Source organism: Trematomus bernacchii, unplaced genomic scaffold (assembly GCF_902827165.1).
Source record: "Trematomus bernacchii unplaced genomic scaffold, fTreBer1.1, whole genome shotgun sequence".
Lineage (NCBI taxonomy): Eukaryota > Metazoa > Chordata > Actinopteri > Perciformes > Nototheniidae > Trematomus > Trematomus bernacchii.
This window is the reverse complement of record NW_022987662.1, coordinates 4849962-4873770: the sequence shown is the minus strand read 5'-3', so window position 1 is coordinate 4873770 and position 23809 is coordinate 4849962. Positions and strand designations below refer to the sequence as shown.

The 23809-nt window shown below is 40.9% G+C and overlaps 1 protein-coding gene across 1 annotated transcript in view; it reads right to left on the bottom strand.

Moving 5' to 3' along the window:
- lpgat1 (lysophosphatidylglycerol acyltransferase 1) overlaps positions 1-23809 on the bottom strand; it is a 50635-nt gene that overhangs the window by 5332 nt on the left and 21494 nt on the right. Inside the window, exons 5-6 of the mRNA XM_034135596.1 lie at positions 19870-20149; positions 11341-11467 (exon numbers count right to left, since the gene is read on the bottom strand). Coding sequence (XP_033991487.1) covers positions 11341-11467; positions 19870-20149 — 407 coding nt within the window. The remainder of the gene's footprint in view (positions 1-11340; positions 11468-19869; positions 20150-23809) is intronic.

The following is a 23809-nucleotide window of genomic DNA, read 5'->3' as shown; positions in this document are numbered from 1 at the left end:
AATCAATTAAATGTTCATCATGTCACTTTTTCCGAAAACTGTCAAACAATCTTTCCTGAAATGTTAGGATTTTTTTTTTTGTATTAGTCTTATTTAATTATGGACATTATAATATATAAATTATAATAATAATTCTGACATTTTAGAGACAAAATGATTCATCCAGAAAATGTTCATTCATAATGTAAAAAGAGTTGATTGCTGTGCTGATACATGTAATTAAATGTTAAATCAAAAACATTTCCAAACGTAGTGTCCACATGACAAATGTAATGTTATGACATAACGTAGTATATTTAGAAGTTGAACATAAAGTAAGGCCAGGAGCTGAGGGTTCAGCAGTGACTTGTGTTTGTTTGGTACATTTATCCACGGACTCTCTACTCATTATCCGGCAGGTTCACTGTGTGGGCGTCGCTCTGTGGCGAGGCACAACAAGGTCCTGTTTCAGTGGAGAAACTTTTATGTCCCTTGCAGCATCATAAACTCCTGTTAAATCCAACATAAAAAAAGATTCAACTTATTGTCATTGCGTAGTACAGGTACTATGTAACAAAACGGTTTCTCTGCATTTGACCCATCCTAGTGTTAGGAGCAGTGGGCTGCCATTATGTACGGCGCCCGGGGAGCAGTGTAGGGAACGGTGCCTTGCTCAGGGACACCTCTTGGCACTTGGTCTTCCCGGGACTTGAACTGCTGACCTTCCAGTTGCCAAGCCAAGTCCCTATGGACTTCGCCACCACCGCCCACTGACTAAAATCTACCACTGTCTGTAGTAGTAGTGGTTTCTTTAAAATGGAGGTAAGCTGCTGTGGCCACCTGACCTGTTGATTTTAGGATAAAGAGATTGATTTCACAATGATTCCCCTACAGCCTCAGCCGATATCAGGTGTCTATGATGTTACCTTTAGTCACTAGCACATTCAGAATAAGGCTGAGAATAACAGTCAAATCAATGCCCCCTCATCGTAAGACTGATAGAATACTATGTAGACAGACAATAGCAATACAAGCAAAGTGAAATCAAGTACCACAAGAACATAAAGCAGTTTTCCTGTAACTGCTGTGGCGATGAATGCTAATTTCTTATTGGCTGCACATGAAGTTCCCATTAAAAGGGAGTTATTTTTTTTGTTTTTAAAGTGGGGTTGTAAGACTTATTAAAGCAAAGTCAGTATAGAGTTTAGAGAAATAGATTATTACAGAATATATTATTTGACGTCAGACAGCAAAGGCAAAAAAACTAACCAACTGAGGCGGCGGTGGGCAAAAAACCCCCGTTTTCTCCGAGGTAAAATACAGTTTTCTTCAATGGCGTTTGGTGGATTTAATCGTAGATTTGGCGTGTTGTGTTCTTTATTTCAGCTATGGAAAAAGACGATGCTACGGTATGATGATGTTGAAAAGAGCATAGTTAACTTCATCAGTTTATTTGTTTAAATGGATGTCTGACGGCAAGGAAAATGATTGAAAATATTCTAAATATAGTGTACACTTACAATGATATTGATTATTTAGGTTGGTCTTTTCTCAGGTTGTTAAAATACATTTAGTTTTTGTCCCCCACAGTACATTCCTCCGTCAATCTTACGCATATGACTTCACTTGTAACAGTGCATTTTTCCTGAGAAGTGATTGGTGACGGCGGTGTTGTGGTCATTAAATAGTAAATGTATGAATGATTAAATCTAACCCATGCAAGCCAACAGAGCGTTTCACACCTGCTGCAGAGAGGACGCCTGCCAGGGGCCCTCTCCTCGACTCTTAAATGTAAACCGATAGCCGTGTAATCCTGCCGGGCTTCGGTCACTTATCAGAAGCATTTAGTGACTCGGGGAGCAGGTGGAGGCCACAACGCTTTCATGCAGCTGAAATATTCATGGAGGAATCAGGATCTTTGGTTTCCAGCTGAGGTTGGAGGAGGCGCTGCTCATTTGGGTCTACAGCATATAGACATGCTGAGATAGCATGCAGTATCTTCCTGTGTCATTGGTTAACAGCCAGGTTTGTTTGGAGAACAAATGTCACAATGTCAAACTTCACACAGCCAAAACTCAACAGCATCTTGAAGTTCACAGGGTTTATTTCCTGCCCTGAAATCACCGGAGTCCACATTTAAAGGGGACCTATCATGCAAAATGCACTTTTGTACGTCTTTTATACATGAATATGTGTCCCCGGTGTTCCAGGGAACTCACCAAGTGTCAGAAAACACAACCCTCTCTATTTTCCTCCATACCCAAATCTCTAAAAAAGGGGCTGCAACGGATCTGATAAAAACTGATCCAGATTTGAACACTGTCCTGACGTCAGGACGGTGGCGCTACGGCTATTGGGCCAACTCCACCAATCAGGAGGAGACAGCCACGGCCATTGCCGTTCGAAAGCGCTGGAGACGCTGTAGTACATATGCCAGGCCTCTAGATGGTGCTGTTCTCACAGAATCTGACCAGAGCTAGAAATGGTCAAATTGAGCAAAATGAGGCATGGCTAAAATGCATGATCTGTTTGGTATTTTGAAAAAAAAAAAGTATAAATATGCCTTATATAGGTATGGTCCTACACTATATTATTCAAATATAGCATGATAGGTCCACTTTAAGCAGCTGCCTGGCTTGGTATTTTGAAACACTGAAACAATCATTGCTTTTTTAAATGTTGCCAATTTCTTTTGAATTCAATAGCTTTTGCTGTGACATTACAGCTGTTAACGTTAAGCTTATCGTATTTCAGTATCATGCAACTTTCTCTGCATAATCACCTTTGAGAAGAGGTAGAAGTTTACCTTTACATTGAAGCAGCAGATACTTTATTACTTAAAGTACACTTAAAATACTTTTTACGCTGAGTAGTACATTTTTCAGCATGTGTGGATACCTTGGAGAGCTGGTGCTTTAAGGTGCTGACGTGTAACAGGTTGTAACGAAACATCAGCGGTCCAGTTTCAGCACATAGAAATCAAACGGGCTTTGATCGATCGGTGTGTCGTTACCCTCAAAGATATGCTGGGATTTTGTTGACAGTAGTGTAACAAATTGAAACTTTATATTATGCAGAGTAAAAAGAAACAAGAGTATGGAGGTATGTGTTGAGCCAGTAGATGCAGTGGCACGTTACAGTAGAGGTGGTAGTGGTGGTGATGTGTTGGCATGGTGCCACGGCAACGCTCTCATTTCCACCCTCACCCACTTGGCAGCAGCCTGCATGTTAACCCGACACTCTGGCGCTCAGACAGACAGACAGCTGCAGCTTCCTCTGTCCATACGCCTGAACATCAGAGATACGTCCAGAGGTCTGATCTTGTATTTAAGTAAAAGTACCAGTTGTAGGAATACTCTGTTACAAGTTAAAGTCCTGGAATCCAAATGTTACTCAAGTAAAAGTACAAAAGTATTAGCATAAAAATATATTTAAAGTTCAAAAAGTACTCATCATGCAGATTGGCCCATTTCAGAATAATATATATGATATGTTTTGATTATAAGTATTTATGCATTAAAGTGTTATCAAAGCTGGTAAAGGTGCAGCTAGTTTTAATGACTTTGTATGCTGCTTAATTAAGTAACCAAATGTTAAACATCAATGTAGTGAAGTATAAGTATACTGTTAACCTCTGAATTGTAATGGGTTGGAAGAACATGTCATTAACAAAATGGATATACTCAAGTAAAGTACATCAAAATGGATCAATACACTACTTGAGTAGATGTACTAAGTTACTAACACCACTGCTTTCATCCAACTGATGATGAACATCCTTGCTGCCATTTGCGGTTGTTTTTTCTGGATTATATGACAAACATTGACCACGTGTTTATTATCACAAGAATAGACACATTTAGGCTATAAACCCTTTAGCCATTTAGCTTCTGTAAATCTCTTCTCCTGAGATATTTGTACCCCTTTGAATGGCCTGGGAAGCCAATTAAATGTGGACTCTTGCAGGAAAAGTCTGTCCTCTTTGGAGAGTAGCCACCAGTCATTGTTAGGGGACTCTCTACGGCCCTACATCTCTCTTTAGGAACAAAGAGGTGTCCTGGGAGGTCTGTTATCGAGCACAGTGGTGCAAAAGGTGAATATAGAGATTAGCGGCCAGTGTGGCTTGGGTAGAAAAGAAAAGTCTCCTGTGCTGCTCTCCGTCTTTTTCTAGTTAAGATAAGAGTCCTCATCTAAGTGCAAAAAAGCTCCAAATCCCAAACTGCTGCCTTTAAAGGTCTTTCTCAAAGTCCTCCTGTGGTGTGAGGGTCAGTTTGACCAGCAGCAACAACAATTACAGAAAGAATACTCTGGTGATCTCCTTGTATTCATTTAATTTTGTGTTGCATAACGAAACCACTAATTGCTTGCTAAATGGCAAACTTTTATCAGCAATCAGAGAAAAAGTTAAGGGATAGAAGTCCGTTTGTTAATTGCTCAATTTAGTCTTTAACAATTTGGACACGAAAAACTCCTTTACCGAAAGTAAAAGGGATCAGCCAAAGGGATATACAGTAAGTAACTGTTTAAATTAAAACGTATTCACAATAGTACGATTTAAGCATTTTAATTGGGTACAATTTGGAAAGGCATGAATGCTTTTATGGCAGAAGTAAACAGACCAACTGCTGGTTGAAATCAGTTTCATGGTTGATACTTTGTAAAAAGTCAGAGTGAAGGACTTCATTTTTCCTTGGTCGAGATCTAAACTCGAGTGACAACACGTGCTTTTGTCCTCCATTGGAGCATCGACCTCTTATCAGTGCAGCGGTCCGATGTGACCTCCGTCAGGTGGAGATGGACTCTGTGACCCCAACCCAGTTTATTGAGTCTCTGATGTCACAACTACCATGCAGTTTATTTTTACGAGGGAGCACGTTTGAGGTCAGACTGAGTGTGAAGTAGGACACTCCGTCCCAAATGCAAACTGTACGCAACAAAAGAACCAATATGTAATGATTGAAATACAGGTATACAAATATTCTTTTAATAATGGTTTCATATCCAGAAAGAATAGTACCACACTTGGGTTTTCAGGTACGATTACTACTTGTTGCACTCCAGAGTATGTCTTCTGCAGTTAACTTTTAGACAATTTTTCATACAAAACATCAGGAGATCAACACTCCTGGAATTGAGTCTTGTAAATTAGATTTCTTGCAGAAAAGTTAGACTAAGATGATAATAATACTAAGTTAATCATTTGTAATATAAATTGATTTCTTAAGGCTTTTATTTCAGTCAAATTAGGCCATTAGGACTTGAAGACACTATCTTGTTTTATGGGTGGGGGGTGACCTCTGTTAGTGTAGGTGTTTCCAAGTCAACAAATGTCCTCTGAAGACCCTAGTAAAAAATAAATAAACCCTACTCATTAATAAACCCGAGACACTTCCTCTAACCACAAAGGTACTCATTAAACTTGCAGGTAAAACAAGAGTGTACGAGATATTGATCCTGGTTTAGGCGTTGAATGAACCTCATTAAACAAAATGTGTGAATGAAAGAAGGAACAGAAGGAAATGCAGGTTCTGATTTACACCCAGTAACTACAACCTTCTAAATAATGCTTTGGGAGAAAGAAAATGTGCCTCAGTGTCTGAGAGAGAGCCAGGTGTGCAGCTCTCCCTGTGATGACCACGCAGACGCCATAAATCATGTCACCTTTCAGAAATGTTCAAACAGCAGCTTTCAGAAACGCACACAGCAGCACAAAAAAAGAGAGGAGACGGTGCATTTAAAAGAAGAAAAAAAAAAAATCAACGTATTCGACTCCCACTACTGCCCTCACCCGGCCCCTGTACACCCACCAGACTCTCCATCTGCCATTCAGAGGGCTTATGATGCTGCAATCTGGAAGACTGAGATTATATGGGGAGAGGGCAGGAGACACAGCGAGAGAGAGAGAGGGAGGCTGAGGGGTGAGGAGGCAGAGAGAGAAAAAAGGGAGGTAAAAAAAAAAGTGCTGTATGTGGATTCATCGACAATATGACTTAATTGTCAGCTGAATGTTTTTGGATCTGTGGCTCACGCGCAGCAGTAATCTATACAGACCCGTAAAATGATAACACGGGAGGAGGGCGACCGTTTATTATCAAGGTCAGCTCACATAACATCTGCCAGGCTGAGGACGCAGGATTTAGGGCCATGACACACCTTCAGAGGACGATCAAACGGCCCATGTCTTCTGTTGGACTTGAACACACCACGAGGTTACATGTGACGTCCAGCTAACAGCTAATGTACACGTACGCTCAGGGCCTGCAAGAGAGGAGATGACTTGTCCCATATCTGTATTATATATATATACATATTATATATTTAAACAAAAAAAAAGAATAGCAAAAGGCCAAGCAAATCCCCCCAAAAAACAAGCAAAATACTAAATTAGATTGTTTTAAGATGAAGGTGATCAGAATAAATCAGCATCAGTTTATTTGTCCTGGGGAAATGACAGTTGTTCCATTTCAGATCAATTAAAAAAGGTAAATAAAATCTAATATTTATAGAAACATGAAAGTTGGACTAAAAATATTAAAAGAAAAATAAGGTATGTATCATATAAACATAATAATTTAAGTAAAAATGATAAAATAAAAATCATAATAATATAATATAACCCCAAGAAGTAAAGTGGCAGTATATTGACTTAGAGTGCCTGGCGCTCCGACACAAATCAAGTCTCCATTGTGATGAAAGCAAAAATAAACAAATGAGAGTACCGGTATGTCTCATTCGTTAAAACTTAAACTGAGGCTCTCATGTTGAAGCACATCCTACTTTCCCTCTACAAAACTAGCTAACAATTTTCATGCTAAAGTGAACCTGTGAAACGGTCTTCCTCCTGAAGCTGAACAGCCGGTCCTGGAGCTCCAGCCTCAGGTCTGCTGCAGATTCAACATGCTGAATCACCGATATGAGCAAACGGCTGACTCTCACAGCTCCTACTCTGCCTGTGAGGCCAGAGGATTCTCCTCTCTGCATGTTTTCTGATAACACCATCAACTCTTGAGGTTATTATAATAGTCTAAGAACAATCTAAGGGGACCCGGAGGTATGATATACTTTAAAAACACACTTAGAGAGGGAATCCCCCATTTGATCAGAAGAGGAGAGGACGTGATTTTGATGCCCATTCTTAGCTCAGCACGGACATCATGACAATAACTTATTTTCTGGATGCTGTCCCGGCCAACAGGAACCATGTTTTCCATAACATCCCTGATGCAAAATAACACAATTTGATCATAAATATCGGAGTACTATTCACATTTCTTTCACCGGGTGGGTTTTTAGTTTGATTTCTGACTCCAAATATACCTCACTTTGAAATGATCTTATCACATTCGGGAAATACATCTTGACCCCAGTATTGGAATTCATTTGGTTCAATTTGCACACGATCAAACAGAATCACACCATCTAATGCAGCTCACAACAACCTGCTGTTCTGGTGAAGGGACCTATTTGTAGAAATCACCGATTTCAGGGGGGAAAGCTCTAAATCCCTGACCTCGCCTGTCCAAATTAAATCCCTTTTTTGATTTTTTTGTTGTTAAAAAAGACAAAGATAAAGGTAACAATGTCTGCTGAAGCAAAAGAAAGCCAGATTTGTACTCCCTTAACACAGGAGTGGTCGAAATTCATTAACTTGTCTTAGTATTAAATTCAATTATTATGTTTTCAGTTTTGTTTTTGTCAGGAGGATTAGAAAAAAAGTACTAGCATGATTTGCATGAAACTTGGTGGAAAGGTGACGCATGGGCCAAGGAAGTACAGATTTGATTAAGGAGCGACTCTGATTACGGGGAAAAAACTGTTTTCCACTTCCGTTAACATTGCCAAAAAAGGACTGTTGGTCTTCCAAATGTATGTGCTCTGCGAGTGTCTCTGTAGTAATGGTTCTTGTGATGCTTGGGGCAAAACTTGTGTAACCTCTTCTCCTATCTGCATTTCCAAAGTGCATCACATTGCACATTCTCCAGCAGAGTTCCCCTGATCTTAATCCTCTTGTTGACGCTGCACCTGCACCAGCATGGGCCTAACTGCTGTCTGATCAGCCTCGTCTTCGCGCTTGGAACATGAACAGCTTTTCTTCCTCTCTGTCGGGGAGGGGGGGGGGGGGGGGGGGACTCGCTGTGTGTCCCCAGCCTGCAGAGCTGCTGACCAGGCGAGGGGATCTGATCGTGTCGATGGCTGATTAAAGGGTCTCAGCGTTGGGGTGGGACCGGTGCATCCGCTGCCCGTCTAATTACAGACTTAATGAGTCCTTAGCTTTTGCAGAAGTGGGCGGAGAAGCTCCCAGAGAGGAGCCAGAGAGCAAGGCTTCATAAATCAGGTTTCACTTTACCCTTTCATTGCCTGGTGAGGTGAACACACACATTACGTTTTGTGAGGAGGTTGTTCAGGGGCAAAACACAACCAAAAGGGGTCAAGATGACTTGTACCTGATCACTGCGGCTTACGTCTGGATACGTCCCTTATGATGTACCGCGACAAGACAATACAGAGAGGGCCACCTTCATCTTGGAAAGAGACTAAAGAAATGTAATCCTGGCCCACCTTCATCATACCCCCGAGTGGGTGGATTAGCAACAGAGGGCGGTGACGGCGGGACAATATGGAGAGGACAAATACATTATCTTTGCATAATAACAGGGCTATTCTTAGCTGTAGAATACAGGAATATAGTTGATATAAGTATGTCAATCCGTTATTAGCAACTAAAAACTTATTTCTGTGTTTTATCTGGCACATACGCAAACTTATATTAAATAAAGGAAACCAGTCAAACCTTGAAAAACACTGGCTTTAAACAAATTAAATGCTTAATCTTCTTCAATAAATTCCTTTCTCTGTAAAATGGCCATTAATTTCCACTTTTGCAAACAAACCAAAAACATATATAGCTTTATATAACCAAATATGAGAAATTAGCAATCAAAAAATCACTTATCAAAATCCTTGCAGAATTATTTTCTGTCAATCTTTTAAACAACCAATTATTTCAGCTCTAAATGTTGCTACAATGTTTTTAAATGTATCGTAGCAGGAACCGAGTCAAAACGAGGACCCTCTAATGCCCCTTTCACACCAACGCAACTCCGGTTCAAGCTCCGTGCTAGAGCTTTTCTGGTTCAGAACCGGTTCTTCGGTTTAGCGCCGGCTCTTTTCACACCGCTCAGAGCCCGACTGGTGCTGCCGCTGCTGCGTCATGACGTCACAGTTTACGTCGCTGAGTTTCTCCCCAACGCCGGAGCTCACCTCACAATAACAACGGGCCGGGGACTGCGTTGCTTTTAATCATACGAAGCCAGATTAAATTAAATAACGACTTCTCCAACCTTATACTTTTCTCCAGAGTGCCGTGGTTCATTGTTTATTAATGTGTTTCAGCGGCATTTACCGACCGCTGCAGTGCTGGCCGGCTGCTCTTCCACGAGTGTATTCTCCCGTTAGCTCCGGGTTAGCTCACACGGCTCTAAAGTATTCACTGTCTGACTGTCACACAAGCAGCTGATACATATCCCCAGTTCCCCTTAAGTGAATGTGTGTCAGTCTGAATTGACGCTGTTTGGTGTCAGTCTGAATTGACGCTGTTTGGCATCACAACGCTGTTATGAAAGTTTCTCTGGTATAACATGGGTGATGTTAGCATAGCAACCGAAGCTAAACTGACTACTTGCTAAGCAGTTTTCTACAGGCACTTTTTACCGACGTATTTTTCATTATGATTCTACTTGTGATAGTCGGACATGACAACCTGTGCAGCCCATGTATTGATTCCATCCGATAGCTGCTATAATAACAAACAAAACGTCTGCCTGCTCTCCACAATGATCAATAACAGCGAACGGATGGTCAAAGTAAACAGAATCACACGAAGCCTGGTTAGTGTTGCCTGACTTTATAAAGTGTGTTTTTTTTAACAAGTGTGTGGTTGCGTTCTAGTCACTTTGCTCAGCACTACTGCTTGTTACAACTTTTATTTGCCGTACTCGCCTTAACTGTTAGCTCAGGTTAATCTCGCCCCCCTCCGACGTAAGCGTGACGTATGCGGTTCTTGCTTCTAGACGGACAACTTTTTGGTGCTCGAAACGAACCGGATTCCGGAGCTATGACGCTGCTCCGCTGCGGTGTGAACAGGAAAACCCGGTGCTTTTCAAGCACCAGCACCGAACCGGCCCTGAAACACCGTTGGTGTGAAAGGGGTATATCAGAACAAACACAGAGCCATAGCTCTACTTAAGGTCTACCGCTCCACGGGGACCCTTTAATGTCAGGAGTGTCCTGCTGACTCACTACTGTAGGAATGCAAAGTGAACGTGAACTTGTGTTATCAGTGGGTGGATGAACTTCAAGCTCTCCCTCCTCAAACGCTGCAGCAGTGAGTCACAGGAACAGTCCCAAAGTCTGTGCACCAAACCCAAGTGACTGGCTTCTCTATTACAAACCTGTGACGTGTCTATCTGGTATATTGATTTCTCCTTTGACAGCAATAAATAGTACATTCTTAAAGATAAATATGTGGAGGGACAGGAGCAAAGGGCAACCGTTGTATCACTGTCACAGAGTTCACTAGCCATAATGACCTGGTATAAATATACTCATCTAAAGTCTACTCCCTATTACCGAATGTTGGAGACAGTGTGGGTTTCAGGAAGCAATCACTGGCATATCTTTCGGGAGTTTCCAGTGATAAGGCCTTCCTTTGCAGAGACTCACAGAGCACTCTAAAGCTTAATAAACCCTAATCTGCTCTACAATTTTCCACATGACTTTCAGGACATTTTCAGGGAAGGCGTCCAGATGAATATTTGTTTGGCATTTTAACAGCCACTTGTAAAAAAAAGTGCTCAAAAGGCACTTGTTACTTTCCCCCAGAATACAGGAGTGGATAGATATAGTACATTTATGTTACAGAAGACATTACTACTTCTTCTTTTTGCCTTCAACGTTGTGTTGTGTGCAGGTATCCAATGAATGAACCTGTCATATTGTTTTACATAGCAAACATAATTCATTCTTATCCTATTTTCTCTCAAGCCCTCCCAAGACTTAATTGTCTTTGTACATTTAGAAGTTGTAATGAAAGTAAGGAAATATGTGGAAGACGGAAGAAATAAAACTGCTTTTGTCCTTAGGTTTTCTTTTGCAATATAAAACTGCTCAAAGTGAAATAAATGAACACATTCTTAATGTCACAAGACTACCAACCTTAGGTTTCACTTATTCCATGATGTAATGTGCCGCACTTGATTTGCATGTGGGCAGCAGAAAACCTTTGCATAGTAAAAATGGTTCTGGTGTTTCCCTCTCATGAGAATAAACCAGGTGGATGTAGTGAATCACTTGTATTCTTACCTGTAGTGTACATGTGTGATTGTAGGAGGTCTGTAGCCAAAGATCCAGGTCTGGATGTCCATGGGTCTCGCTTTGGGGTAAGCTATGGTCACGTCTACTACCCACTGCAGGCCTTTACGTTTATTACCTATTGGAGAAGAAACACAAATAAAGGAAGTTAGGACACAACTGAAAGATAGGGATCTAGGCGAAAAACATGCTCAGGTTTCTTCAGTTGTTTAGGTAAGGCATACTTAATACTCCACATAGCGAAAGCCCATTATGAACAAGGCTCTTAGGTTAAGGAAAAACAGTAGGAAGAGATTCAAAGACACTTTAATGGTCATCCAGATGAGAAACTGAGTTTGACGAGCAGCTAAAAATAATGGGTCACAGTAAAAGACACATTTTCAGCTAAAAGGCTAACCTGGGCAATATATCCATATAATATTGATATTGTGATACATATGTTCTTAGATTTTGGATATCGTGATGTTATAAGTATTGTCTTTCCCATGTTTATAAGTAGACATATAATGGTAATTTTCAGGTAAAGAAACTGAGAGAGAAATTCCTTCACACTACAGGAAAGAGGATAAAAAACCCAAAAGCATAATAGAACTTCTAAATGCAGCATTATAGTAAAGTGATGGCATTCTCTGAATTGTTTCCATTACATTACAACAAAAGGTGCAGATAAAAACTGTAAAATAAGAGACTAGCGGACCCTCCATTCATGGCAGGGTAAGACCGACAGGAGGAAGAGAAGTGAGACAGGACGTGAAGGTTGACAGATGGGAGGGGGGATGCTAAACATGTGATAAATATCTGTCAGCTGCAAGGCTACATGTGTGAGAGTATGTATGTACATTATGCACGGTCAGCTCTCTGGCATGTCTCCACAAATCAAATGAAACATAAAAACTTCTACATTCAATGTCCACAAATATTCAAACTAAATACTTATTGGATTCACTGACAGAAGCGGCTATAAAAGAAATGACTAAGAAAAGGCTTAAGCCAGACAACGTATCTATAGAGAGCTGGTACGATATTATATTTGAAATCTTTGTAATAGAAATAGAAAGTATCACCTCCTGCGTGAGGCTTCAGGAAATTACATTTCGGAGAAGTGAAATGAAATGTGTTTTTCCACAGAACATCATTAACTAAACGCTGAAGTGTTCCTTTTAGCTGAACAAGCTTGTCAAATGTAAAGCAGAAAACATCAGCGGCTTCATTCAGCCGCTGATGTAAAATGAGCTCGATGTAAAGCAGTGCATTCTTTGATGCTTGCCTAATGTCACAGGCTGCTGTTACTGTGCAGCGAACACTTCCCTCTCCGAGCAAACCGACTCCTTCATGCAAAGTCAACATGCCATGCCCGTGTGACAAAGTGAAGCTACATTTTTACAACCGATCAGCTACGTTAACTTTACAAACAGTCAAGAGTCAACAGCATTTCAACATGAGCATTTCTAACAAGTCCTAATTTAGATATCTTCACACCGATAAGATTCAGAAAAACGTGAATGATTTAAAGAGTGCTACAGAGATACAGAGTTCCTTTGATTTCAGGTACATCAGTTACAGTCCAATCCAAAGAGACAATGCAACCCACAGTGAACAAGAACATGTCATGTGAATGCTAGTTATTTGGAATCATTTGAATAAAGGGTTAGGCAAAGTAGCAATATGAAGCACAAAACAATCCCCTATGTCTGCCTTTTTAGATTGACAGCTGTTTGTACTGTGGCAGCCATGCCTTTCATAACTCTTGGTGTATTATTATACCTGTTGCAAATCAATCAGCCGGACTGCTTTATGACAATATGGATATTGGATGTGTGTATCTACTAGATTCATTACAGTATTATACTTCTCATGGGGCTTCAATGTTGTGTTTTCTCGTGCTATATATTATCTATTTTCGGATTTTTGATCACTACGATTGGATTTTCTTGTCCAACCCTGTTTCACGGTTTCTTTATTGCTTCTGTACAAGAAACCAAATGCCTCAACTAGTCCTCAACCTTTTTTGGAAGTGTGTTTAGCTCATGGTAAAGCTAAACAGCTACATGAAAAGTGAGGGCAGAAGCCAATGAATGACACCTCTGCTCCTAAAGCTTGTTTTATTTGACCACAAGTGAAAATTACATCAGTTCAACGTACAGTAACATACAGGGCAAGTCAAGAATGGAAATCACTGCCAAATTAAATTACACAAAAAAAATCTAAATTGCTGCGAAAGCATTTTTGAAAACACTTTAATTGTTTATAATCTCCTATAGTGTGTGAGGGTTTTATAGGGCCTTCTATGTAAAGTGATATTTATGTTAGAGTCAGTTGAAACCAGTATTTTTATTACCTAAATTATGGCAATTCTTTATGTTTTATGTAGAGTAGCATTGCATAACTATGTGTGATGGTTGTGTTTTGTTAAGAGTAATGTAAATGCATATTTCGATATAGTCACCACGTAAACTGTGTTGGAAGAAAAGCTGCAAAAGCAAGTGGGGATATAAACAAACAAACAACTGAAAACAATTCCCAATTCGGGATTAATAACGTATATCTTATCATATCTTATCGTATCAAACAAACGAACTAACTTATACTGGAAGGGAAAACGCTGAGGCACAGGCTGCTGGTTAATTTATACCAAAATTAGAGAGACTTGATAGGCAGCCTGGGTATTGAGGAGACTGGCTAACACCAGCGGTCCCTGTGTGGGTAATTGGATCTAGATATTTGTCCAAGTGTGCTGAAAGCCGGCCATCGTCTCCCACGAGCGGCCCGCCAGAGAACAGGGGCGCCGAGCCAAGGTATCGCTGCTGTGACAAACAATACTGTAATAACAGGAGCCGTGGTAATTTAAAGTGACATCAGAGACGCCCTGCCCTTCTGTAAACAGTTAGAGGAAGGAAGCACACTGGCAGATCTCTGGCTCTCTATCAGGCCACTCTGCAGGCCAATTACAACACTTGAAATCCACCCACCGACTAAAATTGCCTCTGATTGGTCGGTGCTATCATACACATTTACCTGTGTTACGACGCTGCATTCCCACCCTTAATGACTCACAACTGTGAACTTTGCATACCTGCCAACTACACACACACACACACACACACACACACACACACACACACACACACACACACACACACACACACACACACACACACACACACACACACACACACACACACACACACACACACACACACACACACACACACACACACACACACACACACACACACACACACACACACACACACACACACACACACACACACACACACACACACACACACACACACACACACACACACACACACACACACACACACACACACACACACACACACACACACACACACACACACACACCACACACACACACACACACACACACACACACACACACACACACACACACACACACACACACACACACACACACACACACACACGGTTTTATAGCCTTATCATATAGCTGCACAAAGAGCCTTTCTGCAGGCTGTGAGCCACACTGGTGACCCGTGTGTTTTGTATCCGTGCCAAGCAGTGTATTTAGACCATACTTGCCAACCTTGAGACCTCACAAATCGGGAGCATTTCCAAAACTACCGCGGGGGGGGGGGGGATCGCTAGTGGATCGCCGGAGCTGTATTAGATTAACATTAACATGCTTCTTGTAGTTGTAAGTGCACTGCCTTGCGGCCTGTAGCACCATATGTGTGGGCTGGACCTGTATTTTACAGGAAAGAGGGTAGGATTGTTCTGTTTGCTGTGACTATCTTCCTCACCCTCTCAGACTTTCAGTTGCGCGCGCTACTAAAGAGAAGCGCTACCATGCAAACCAAACAATGGTGTAGCTGTATTAAAGTCCGAGTGGAAACAGTCCTGAGTAAATCTGATTTTGTCAGAAATCGGGAGAAATATGACAGAAATATGACCCCGGGAGGAAACCGGGAGAGGGCAATGAAATCGGGAGTCTCCCGCGAAAATCGGGAGGGTTGGCAAGTATGATTTAGACCGGTTGACATTGCATGGCTGATACACAGTGGCACACGCATTTACATCAAATCCTATTTCCTCCCAGTGGCCCATTTGTCTGTGAGTGAGTCAGCAAGCTCTGGGCAGCGCTGCAGAGCATCAGGGAGGGTCAGAGGGAGACAGAGCTGTGTCTTTGATCAGCCAGCCAGACACACACACACAGGACATAGCGCTCTTGTAGGGGGGTGTGTTTTCTTGCCCTAGGTTTTAATGCCATTAGCTAGATTCAAATGGAAGGACAAGCCCTACTGCAGCAACCAGCTTCCCCTCATCCTGCTGCTGGAACAGAGGAGAGGACACAGGGAGATAAAGAAAGAAGTGGGAGATGGACTGAAACAAAAGCAGGGGGAAATCAAATGTGACGTGTCAAGGATTGGCATGTCTAAAATGTTTTTAAAATCCCATTCCTGCCAGAGGTCATAAACAAAACTACTGCTGTCGTCAGTGTTTGTTGACTTTGTAAAGGATTTCTGCTTGATTGGCAAAACGAAATCTTGCACATACAGCATATTTTAGCACATAAATGAAGTGGTGCTCGTCTTTCCTGAAATGTAACGATGGCTGATTAAAGAGATGCTCCTGACAGACTGTCCTGCAGAGGGACCAACACACAGCCTCATGCTGTTAGTGCTGAGGCAGTCGGACACAGAGCTGCGTTAGCTAAAGCCACTTTCTCAATAATGCTGGCCCAAAAGTCTCTCCAAATTACTATTAACGCAGAACGCCCTTAAAATTGATTTTGAACCCGAGCCAGGAGAATCCGCTGGGTAAACAGAGTGAGCTTGGACATGAGGGACTCATTGCATCTGTGTGTTTATGTCCGTTTTAACGCTGTGCTTTTTCACTGGGGACGGTTCCAAGAAGCGGGTTTACTGTGTTATCTGGATAATTTCACTTAGTTAAAAAGGTGTCAGTCAGCCGTTTTAATCCAATACACTTGTTGTAAAATTCAGCGGATATGTCCTTGCTAGCTGTCCGTCCTGAGTGCGCTGAATCCATCAGGAGTTCATACGCAGCCACAAAACAGCATTCAAGTCATTCTGCATCAGAGGGGCTATGAGCTACTGCACATGAAAGGCCTTGGACGTTTAGAGAGAACGATAGTGCGAGCCAGAAGTATGATAAATCATTTTTGTTTTGTTGGGTTATCTTATTATACCGTAGTTTTTATGTGACATATCCAGCGTATTGCTTGACCATGAGTATTTGTGGCGTAAAAGCATTGGGGTTTAAGGTGCAGAAAATCCGATTAAAATAAGGTACAGCGAAAAGAAAATCCCACCTATCTTCAGTATTGCTGATCAGCAGCATTTGTGTTGGAAAAACTGCAATTTCTCCCAATTGATCGAAAATACCTTTCTCAAAAAAAATGATAACCTCCATTGCCAACAAAGATTATGGTAAGAAAATCTAGATCTGCATCCATTTAAAGATGTAGACATTGAGAAAGTAGCAGACTTGCAAATAAACAAAAACATGTCGGTTTGCTGTCCTGGCTCCAAAATGGTGGAATGAGCTCCCCATTGACATCAGGACAGCAGAAAGCTTACACATCTTCCGGCGCAGACTGAAAACTCATCTCTTTCGACTCCACTTCGAGCGATAAAATGACTAACAAAGCACTTATATACTAATAAAGGACTGGCTTATCTAAAGCTAGTTGAGTAGCACTTGAAATGTTTTGGCTCTATGAAACCTGATGTACTTATTCTACTTATTTCTTCAAGTTTGTATCTTCTTGGTCGAATGCACTTATTGTAAGTCGCTTTGGATAAAAACGTCAGCCAAATGCAATGTAATGTAATGTAAAACCAAGCGTTATCCAACTCAGCAGGCAGTTTTGTCTAATTTGAAGACGCGATTGGACCCAGGGGAATGAGAAACCAACAAGTATGCATCAAGGACTGACCACTTAAAGTGGACCTATCATGCTATATTTGAAAAATATATTGTAGGGCCATACCTATACAAAACATGTCTGTGAAGTTAAAACAGATCACCCATTGTAGCCATGCCTCATACTGCTCAAACCCCTCTTTTGCAGCCCTGTTAGAGAAACGCGGATCTTGGGTCCTTAGCTTGAAAAAAAGAAGAAGAGGAGGCGGAGCTAATGCCTGATCAGAATTCTACCGGAGATAAAGTTAAATTCTGCTGTGATAAAACACCATCCTGTTTAAACCACGTCAAGGATTATTTCTGAAATAGTATGGAGCTCAAATGCTTTTTCTCTTGCAGGTTTATCACAAGGTGAGTTCTTTTTTTATTTCCTGCTTTTTAAACACATGTGCTCTACAGTACAGGTTAGCTCTGAGTGTTAGCGAGGCTTGCTAATGTAAACAAAGACGAGATTACGTCCAAAACACGTCAGGCATTGTTTCTGATAGCAACTTTCTGTGGGTCCGCCGACGTCACCACGGATGGACACGTCTCAAACTGTTTTTTCTCCTCAGCGGAAGACCTTTCTCAGAAAATGCATCAGCTACTTTGCTGACAAATAGAAACGGTATGATTTCTAGATTTCCGTCCATATAAAGAAAAACACTTGGATATAGAGGCAGAAGTGTTCTTGTCAAAGTCAGTAGGCAGTTGTGTCTTATTTTAAGAACCAATGTGACAAGGGGGAATGAAAAACCAACAAGGATTTATTTATTGCCGACCAGTGAAGATGATGTCTTTAGAAATGTGCAAATAAAACCAAGTGTTGAGGATTTCCCTCTCAAAAGATTTAAATGTTCTTCCTGGCCGTATTTAGGACTGGTCTCTAGACAGAAAAATGACTCTCCTGCAATTCACCGCTGTGGTTTCAGGGACCTTGAAGTGAATTATGTCACCCCTCTCCTCTCCATCTCATTGAAACCAGGACCCCCAGAGGACAGTGATGATTTAATGCTTCATGTTCAAAGTATGCTCCATCCTTGGCCTTCTAGACAACATAAGATCTCATCTGATCAAGAGCTGCAGTACAGTGTTTAGAGAGCAAAGGTAAAGGAATAAAAAACATCTGCTAGACTACCCCAGGAATAGCAGTAAAGGTCTCCTATTATGCTAATTTTAGGGATATATAATGTCTCCGATATATACAAATATATAAAAACACGTCTATGATGAGTACCTTTTTTTATATCCTGCTTCTTACACATACTCTCTCCAGTACAGGTTAGCTCTGAGTGTTAGCGATGCTTGCTAATGTAAACAAAGACCATATTACGTCCAAAACACGTCAGGCATTGTTTCTGATAGCAACGTTTCTGATAGTGCCGTGGGTCCACATTTCCGATATGACGTCATATCGGACTCAAATCTGGATCAGCTCCGTTGTACCCCCGTTTTTAGAGATTTGGGTACGGAGGAAAAGAGAGAGTTTTGTTTTCTGACACTTTGTGAGTTCCCTGACACACCAGGGACACATATTTATGTATAAAAGACATCAAAAAGTGCATTTAGCATGATAGGTCCCCTTTAAAAAATATGAAAAATAATCCACACAAGTCCAATATAATATGCTCAAAATCCATTTAACATTTCTTATCAATGGCTGTTTGTTATAAGTTTAAAAAAAGATGCCCTCACAGCAAAGAGTGCAGCAGCTCCACCTCTGGAGTGTGTGGCCTGCAGTTTATTTTTTTTTTACAGATGTGATGTGACCCAGGGGACTAAAACCCCAAAAAGGAGTCATTTCAGGGGTAACCACTTAAGATGATATTTATGGAAATGCTGTTTTTAGAAAGCATGGAATTTATTTATAGCCTTTTAAAAGCCTAGAAAACATGACTGAAGGTCAGTGCTGAGGGAAGAGGGGCACCCTGGTGGCGTTGGGGATAACGGGGCCGACAATGCTATTAAAGTGGAAAAGAGCTTTTACTTACAACTTTCCATTTAAGGCATAAAATGACCATAAAACAAACCTAGAAAGGGATGGTACACCCAGTTTTTTTTGTAATGCTCTTCATAAATGTGATTGTTTTGGTGTGTGGTGCTGAGTGTTGGAGATATCAGCCTTAGGGGTGTCTGCTCTTCCCCGACTATAATCGAACAAGCTGGAAATTGGCTTGTGGTGCTAAAAGCGGCTACATTTTTTATTTCAAAATGTATTTCCTTTCTTCTCTGAAATACAGCAGCCGACAAGGGAGCGTGCGCATCCTTCATGAGTAGATTCATGCTGCCTCCTGCGCTGTGATACGATGAAAACGGTAGAAATAAAACCGTTTAAACAAAAAAACTGTTGTTGAGTAACTGGGGGCTAATTTCTGGAAAAAACATTATTGTTCCATAGTTTCATCCTAGTTAGAAGAAAAGTCAGACATCTCAATGGTTGATATTTCCAACACTTATCAACTGAGACTAAAACAATCTAGATTGATAAATAGCACAAAAATACAGCTCATTTGACACAGTCCTGATCATAACAAACGCTAAAGATCCCACAAACAATATTGTGAATGGATTTAGTAATCATGAGTGCCAAATAAAAAGCATTTTATTTACCCGTCTTGTTGAGGGTTCCAGTCTCGCTGCCCACGCTGCCGTTCTCCTGCTGGGCACACAGCGTCTTCAGGATAACTTGTGTGGCCCCGAGGCGAGGCAAAGTGACGTGGTTCAGGTGGGGGAGAGAGTGCTTCTTGGCGAACAACTGGCTCGTTTCCCGCCGTTTGCGCAAGAAGCCGCCCTCCGGGAAGAGAACTATCCACTTCCTGTCGCGGTTGTGGTAGTATTTCTCTAGGTGGTCTTTCAGGTAGACCAGCTGCTTGTCTCTGTATGCTTTACCCTGTGGGAACAGAGGAAGTATGTTTGAGTAAATAACATATTATAATGTATCCGTTTCCATAAGGGTTTCCAGAGCAGCGTCAGTGGACTTAAATCCCCAACACTTATCTTTTTGTTTATTTTCATTTTTACAAATCAAGACATATCCTGACTGAGGACTTTTCCCTTGAAATGACAAATAATAATATGGTAAAACAGAATATGAAATAAAATAAAGTAAAAAATAAAGTAAGGAAATAAATAAAAGCATTTTACACACGGAGTGACCCCAACACTTGTTTTAAGGAAGCAATCAATTCAACGTTTACTATCCCTAGAGAAATGCTTTTCACAAAGAGCATGACATAATATCAAATGAACATCAACAACCATACATGACACATAATATAACAGAAAACATTATTTGGGAAAAATTATAATCTTAATCCGCAAAGATTTCTTTAGTCCAATTTCTTCATTTTTCTTCATGCAGAATTTCTTCTTGGAAACCTATGAGCTAATCTCTGGTTAATACAAAATGTCAAATGTTTTCCGTTATTTTATGTGAAGAAACCTAGTTTAACTGTAAATCTGTAAATTAAATCCAACCCACTATGGACAAATAATTACTTTTTAAGGCTGCAAATACCCATTTTATATTTTGCCCCTAAAACTAGGTGACTACCTTCAAAACAAATGCATTAATCCCTAACAGTTTGTTTCAACACAATGATTGAGGCTAAATGCTAATTTCATCTAATTAACATGATGGATGTTTTTTGTCCGCATACAAACATCATAACAAATGAAAACAAGCTGCAGCAACGGGGAGCACTCAGAGAAGAAAAAATAGTACGACTGAAATGGGTGAAAAAACATGATGGCCTTGACAACATTCAGAGCATTAGCAGTAACGGGACGGAGAGGAGAGATTGATTTTTAGTTAGACCCGGTCAAAAGCCATTTTAAATGCATTAGCAGAGCGGGGCTGCATCGTGTCGTCTGAACACACATGCTGCCGCTTTGTTTTGGTTTCTGCCGTTTCAATGTCTTATGGCTTTGAATTAGAACTTCTATAGATGCCGTTTTTTTAATATAGATTATATGTATTTGAGAGGTAATATCTAACTTCTTATAAAAAATAGTTTGCAAATTGTAGTAAATAACTTAATGTAGGTAAAAAATACATTGGATTCATTGTTGTTTTTTTTTTTTTACCATAATAGAATTAACTGGTATTGGTATCAACTACTAAATGTGTGGTATTCTAACTTCCTTTGTTAAATTACTAAGAGGAAATATGAAAGGTTAAGCTTAGTTTTAGGAGCACATCCAAAATATATACAATACCAAAAGCTATCACGTGTCTAGCCAATAGAAGCATGAGTGTTACGTAGTGATGTCACTATGTTACTGAAGTAAACAAAGGACTACAATGGAGGCGTTTCAGGCAGGGAAAGATTTTTATGAAACTAAAGTAATAACTCTGAGTTATTTGAGTGTATTCAGGATATAAACCTTTTATGGCTTTGTACATCGTTAAAATAAAAAACATGAAAAACTTTTTTATGGTGTGCCTCTAATTTAATGTTTCAGAAGTTTGAGAACACCAACACTAACAAGGAAAAAGTGTCCAATCACGACCCGGTACCACAAGTTAGTGAGCTACGGTCATCAAAAGCCGGCGATGTGTTGCTGTGCAAAACGATGTCAGAGACATGTACGCCACTGAGTGGACGGCAGAGGCTCGGCCAGATGCGTGCTGAGCTGTGAGGATGTGTGAAGTATTCTGGGGAAGGATGTCAAGAATGCACACACAAGAATGCAAGAGTGGATCACAGAGAGGGAGAGAGAGAGGGCAGAAACCACTCGGTCTGCTCCTCCACTGCAGCCCGTGTGGCTGTACGCAGCTCAGGGTGCTTCACCCTCGGCACAGCGCCTAAAATCCCACGGCAAAAGCACATTTCCATGACCTAAAAAATGTAATTCCCTCTCGCCATGGCTGCGGTGTTTCTGCAGCTCAAAGACTAAAAGAGGGATGACTGGGATGTTCATTCATTTTACAACAAAACTACCTTTGTTTGCAACTTAGACAACCTATCAGCAGTGATGTTACTGAACGTTATAGCAATATTTTTAAATCGATATATTATTGGAGATTGTGCCATTAAGTTTAGCTCCACAGACAATACAGATCAGCTCATTACAATGTCAAAGGCCTCACATGTATAAACTAAATATATCAAATTGATTGAACACATTCAAATTCTGGACATAAATAGCTTAGCAACAACACACGTCCACTAATGACAGATGTCTCGCTCAGTCTGGCGGCCTTGTTGTGAATATAATGGTTGGATTGAACTTTGGGAGAGGAGCAGACTGAAGAGAAGACACTGGTTTGTGCTCTGAGTTTGTTGTCGAGATATTATCTGTGGTTATGAGATTTATTATGGGAGGATTTAACTTCATTCGGTCGGTCTCTACTTGCTGGGAATGGAATATTAGCCATCCAGCTGTCTGCTAATATCAGACAGAGGAGGCTTTGTCAGGAAGCACAAACAGCAGCGTATAAATGAGTGTGTGGAAATGTTCTCTCTAATTGTGCTGAAGCCGGTAATTAAAGTGTCCATTTTTCACTTGGTTGGAGCGCCTGATGCTGGTAACTAATAGTCCATAACTAAATGGCATTTTTGAAAATGCATACCAATCTCAGCTTGCAGTGTTGGGGGCATGTTATTATGTTTTGGAAATGTCTTGCGCATATAGTCCTGAAAATACTGTTTAAAATTACATTTAAAAAGTTAGAGCTTCCCTGGATTTTTTCGCAGTAAAATAAATCCAATAAAAGGTGTAAATGAACTGCAAGCCTGGGACAAAAAAGAGAACATTTCAATATGCCTTATACTAGATACAATTAATATATCCTATTTGTTTCTTGTGATTGGAGCCAACTAGTTTAATAATATTCTGTCATTTGTTAAGCTCTGCAAGTAATTATTGTTTCCTGTCTTGAATAAAGTTCCCAACACTTTTAGGATATTCCAGGAATTCCCCTAAGCAATCCCTTTTGGCTCATTGAGTAGAGACCTGTCAGAGCTCTGCTCCAGCTGCCCAAATAACCAAGGGTCAGTCACACACACACACACACACACACACACACACACACACACACACACACACACACACACACACACACACACACACACACACACACACACACACACACACACACACACACACACACACACACACACACACACACACACACACACACACACACACACACACACACACACACACACACACACACACACACACACACACACACACACACACACACACACACACACACACACACACACACACACACACACACACACACACACACACACACACACACACACACACACACACACACACACACACACACACACACACACACACACACACACACACACACACACACACACACACACACACACACACACACACACACACACACACACACACACACACACACACACACACACACACACAGTCTCTGAGGACACAATGCTGGTAGAAAGCCTCACTAACGTATCTGCTGTCCAGCTGGGACAGGCAGATGGGTAACGGCTCCACTTTACATAGTGCAGTAAAAACCAGGAAAACAGGTATAAGGTTGAAAGAGGTGAGTTAT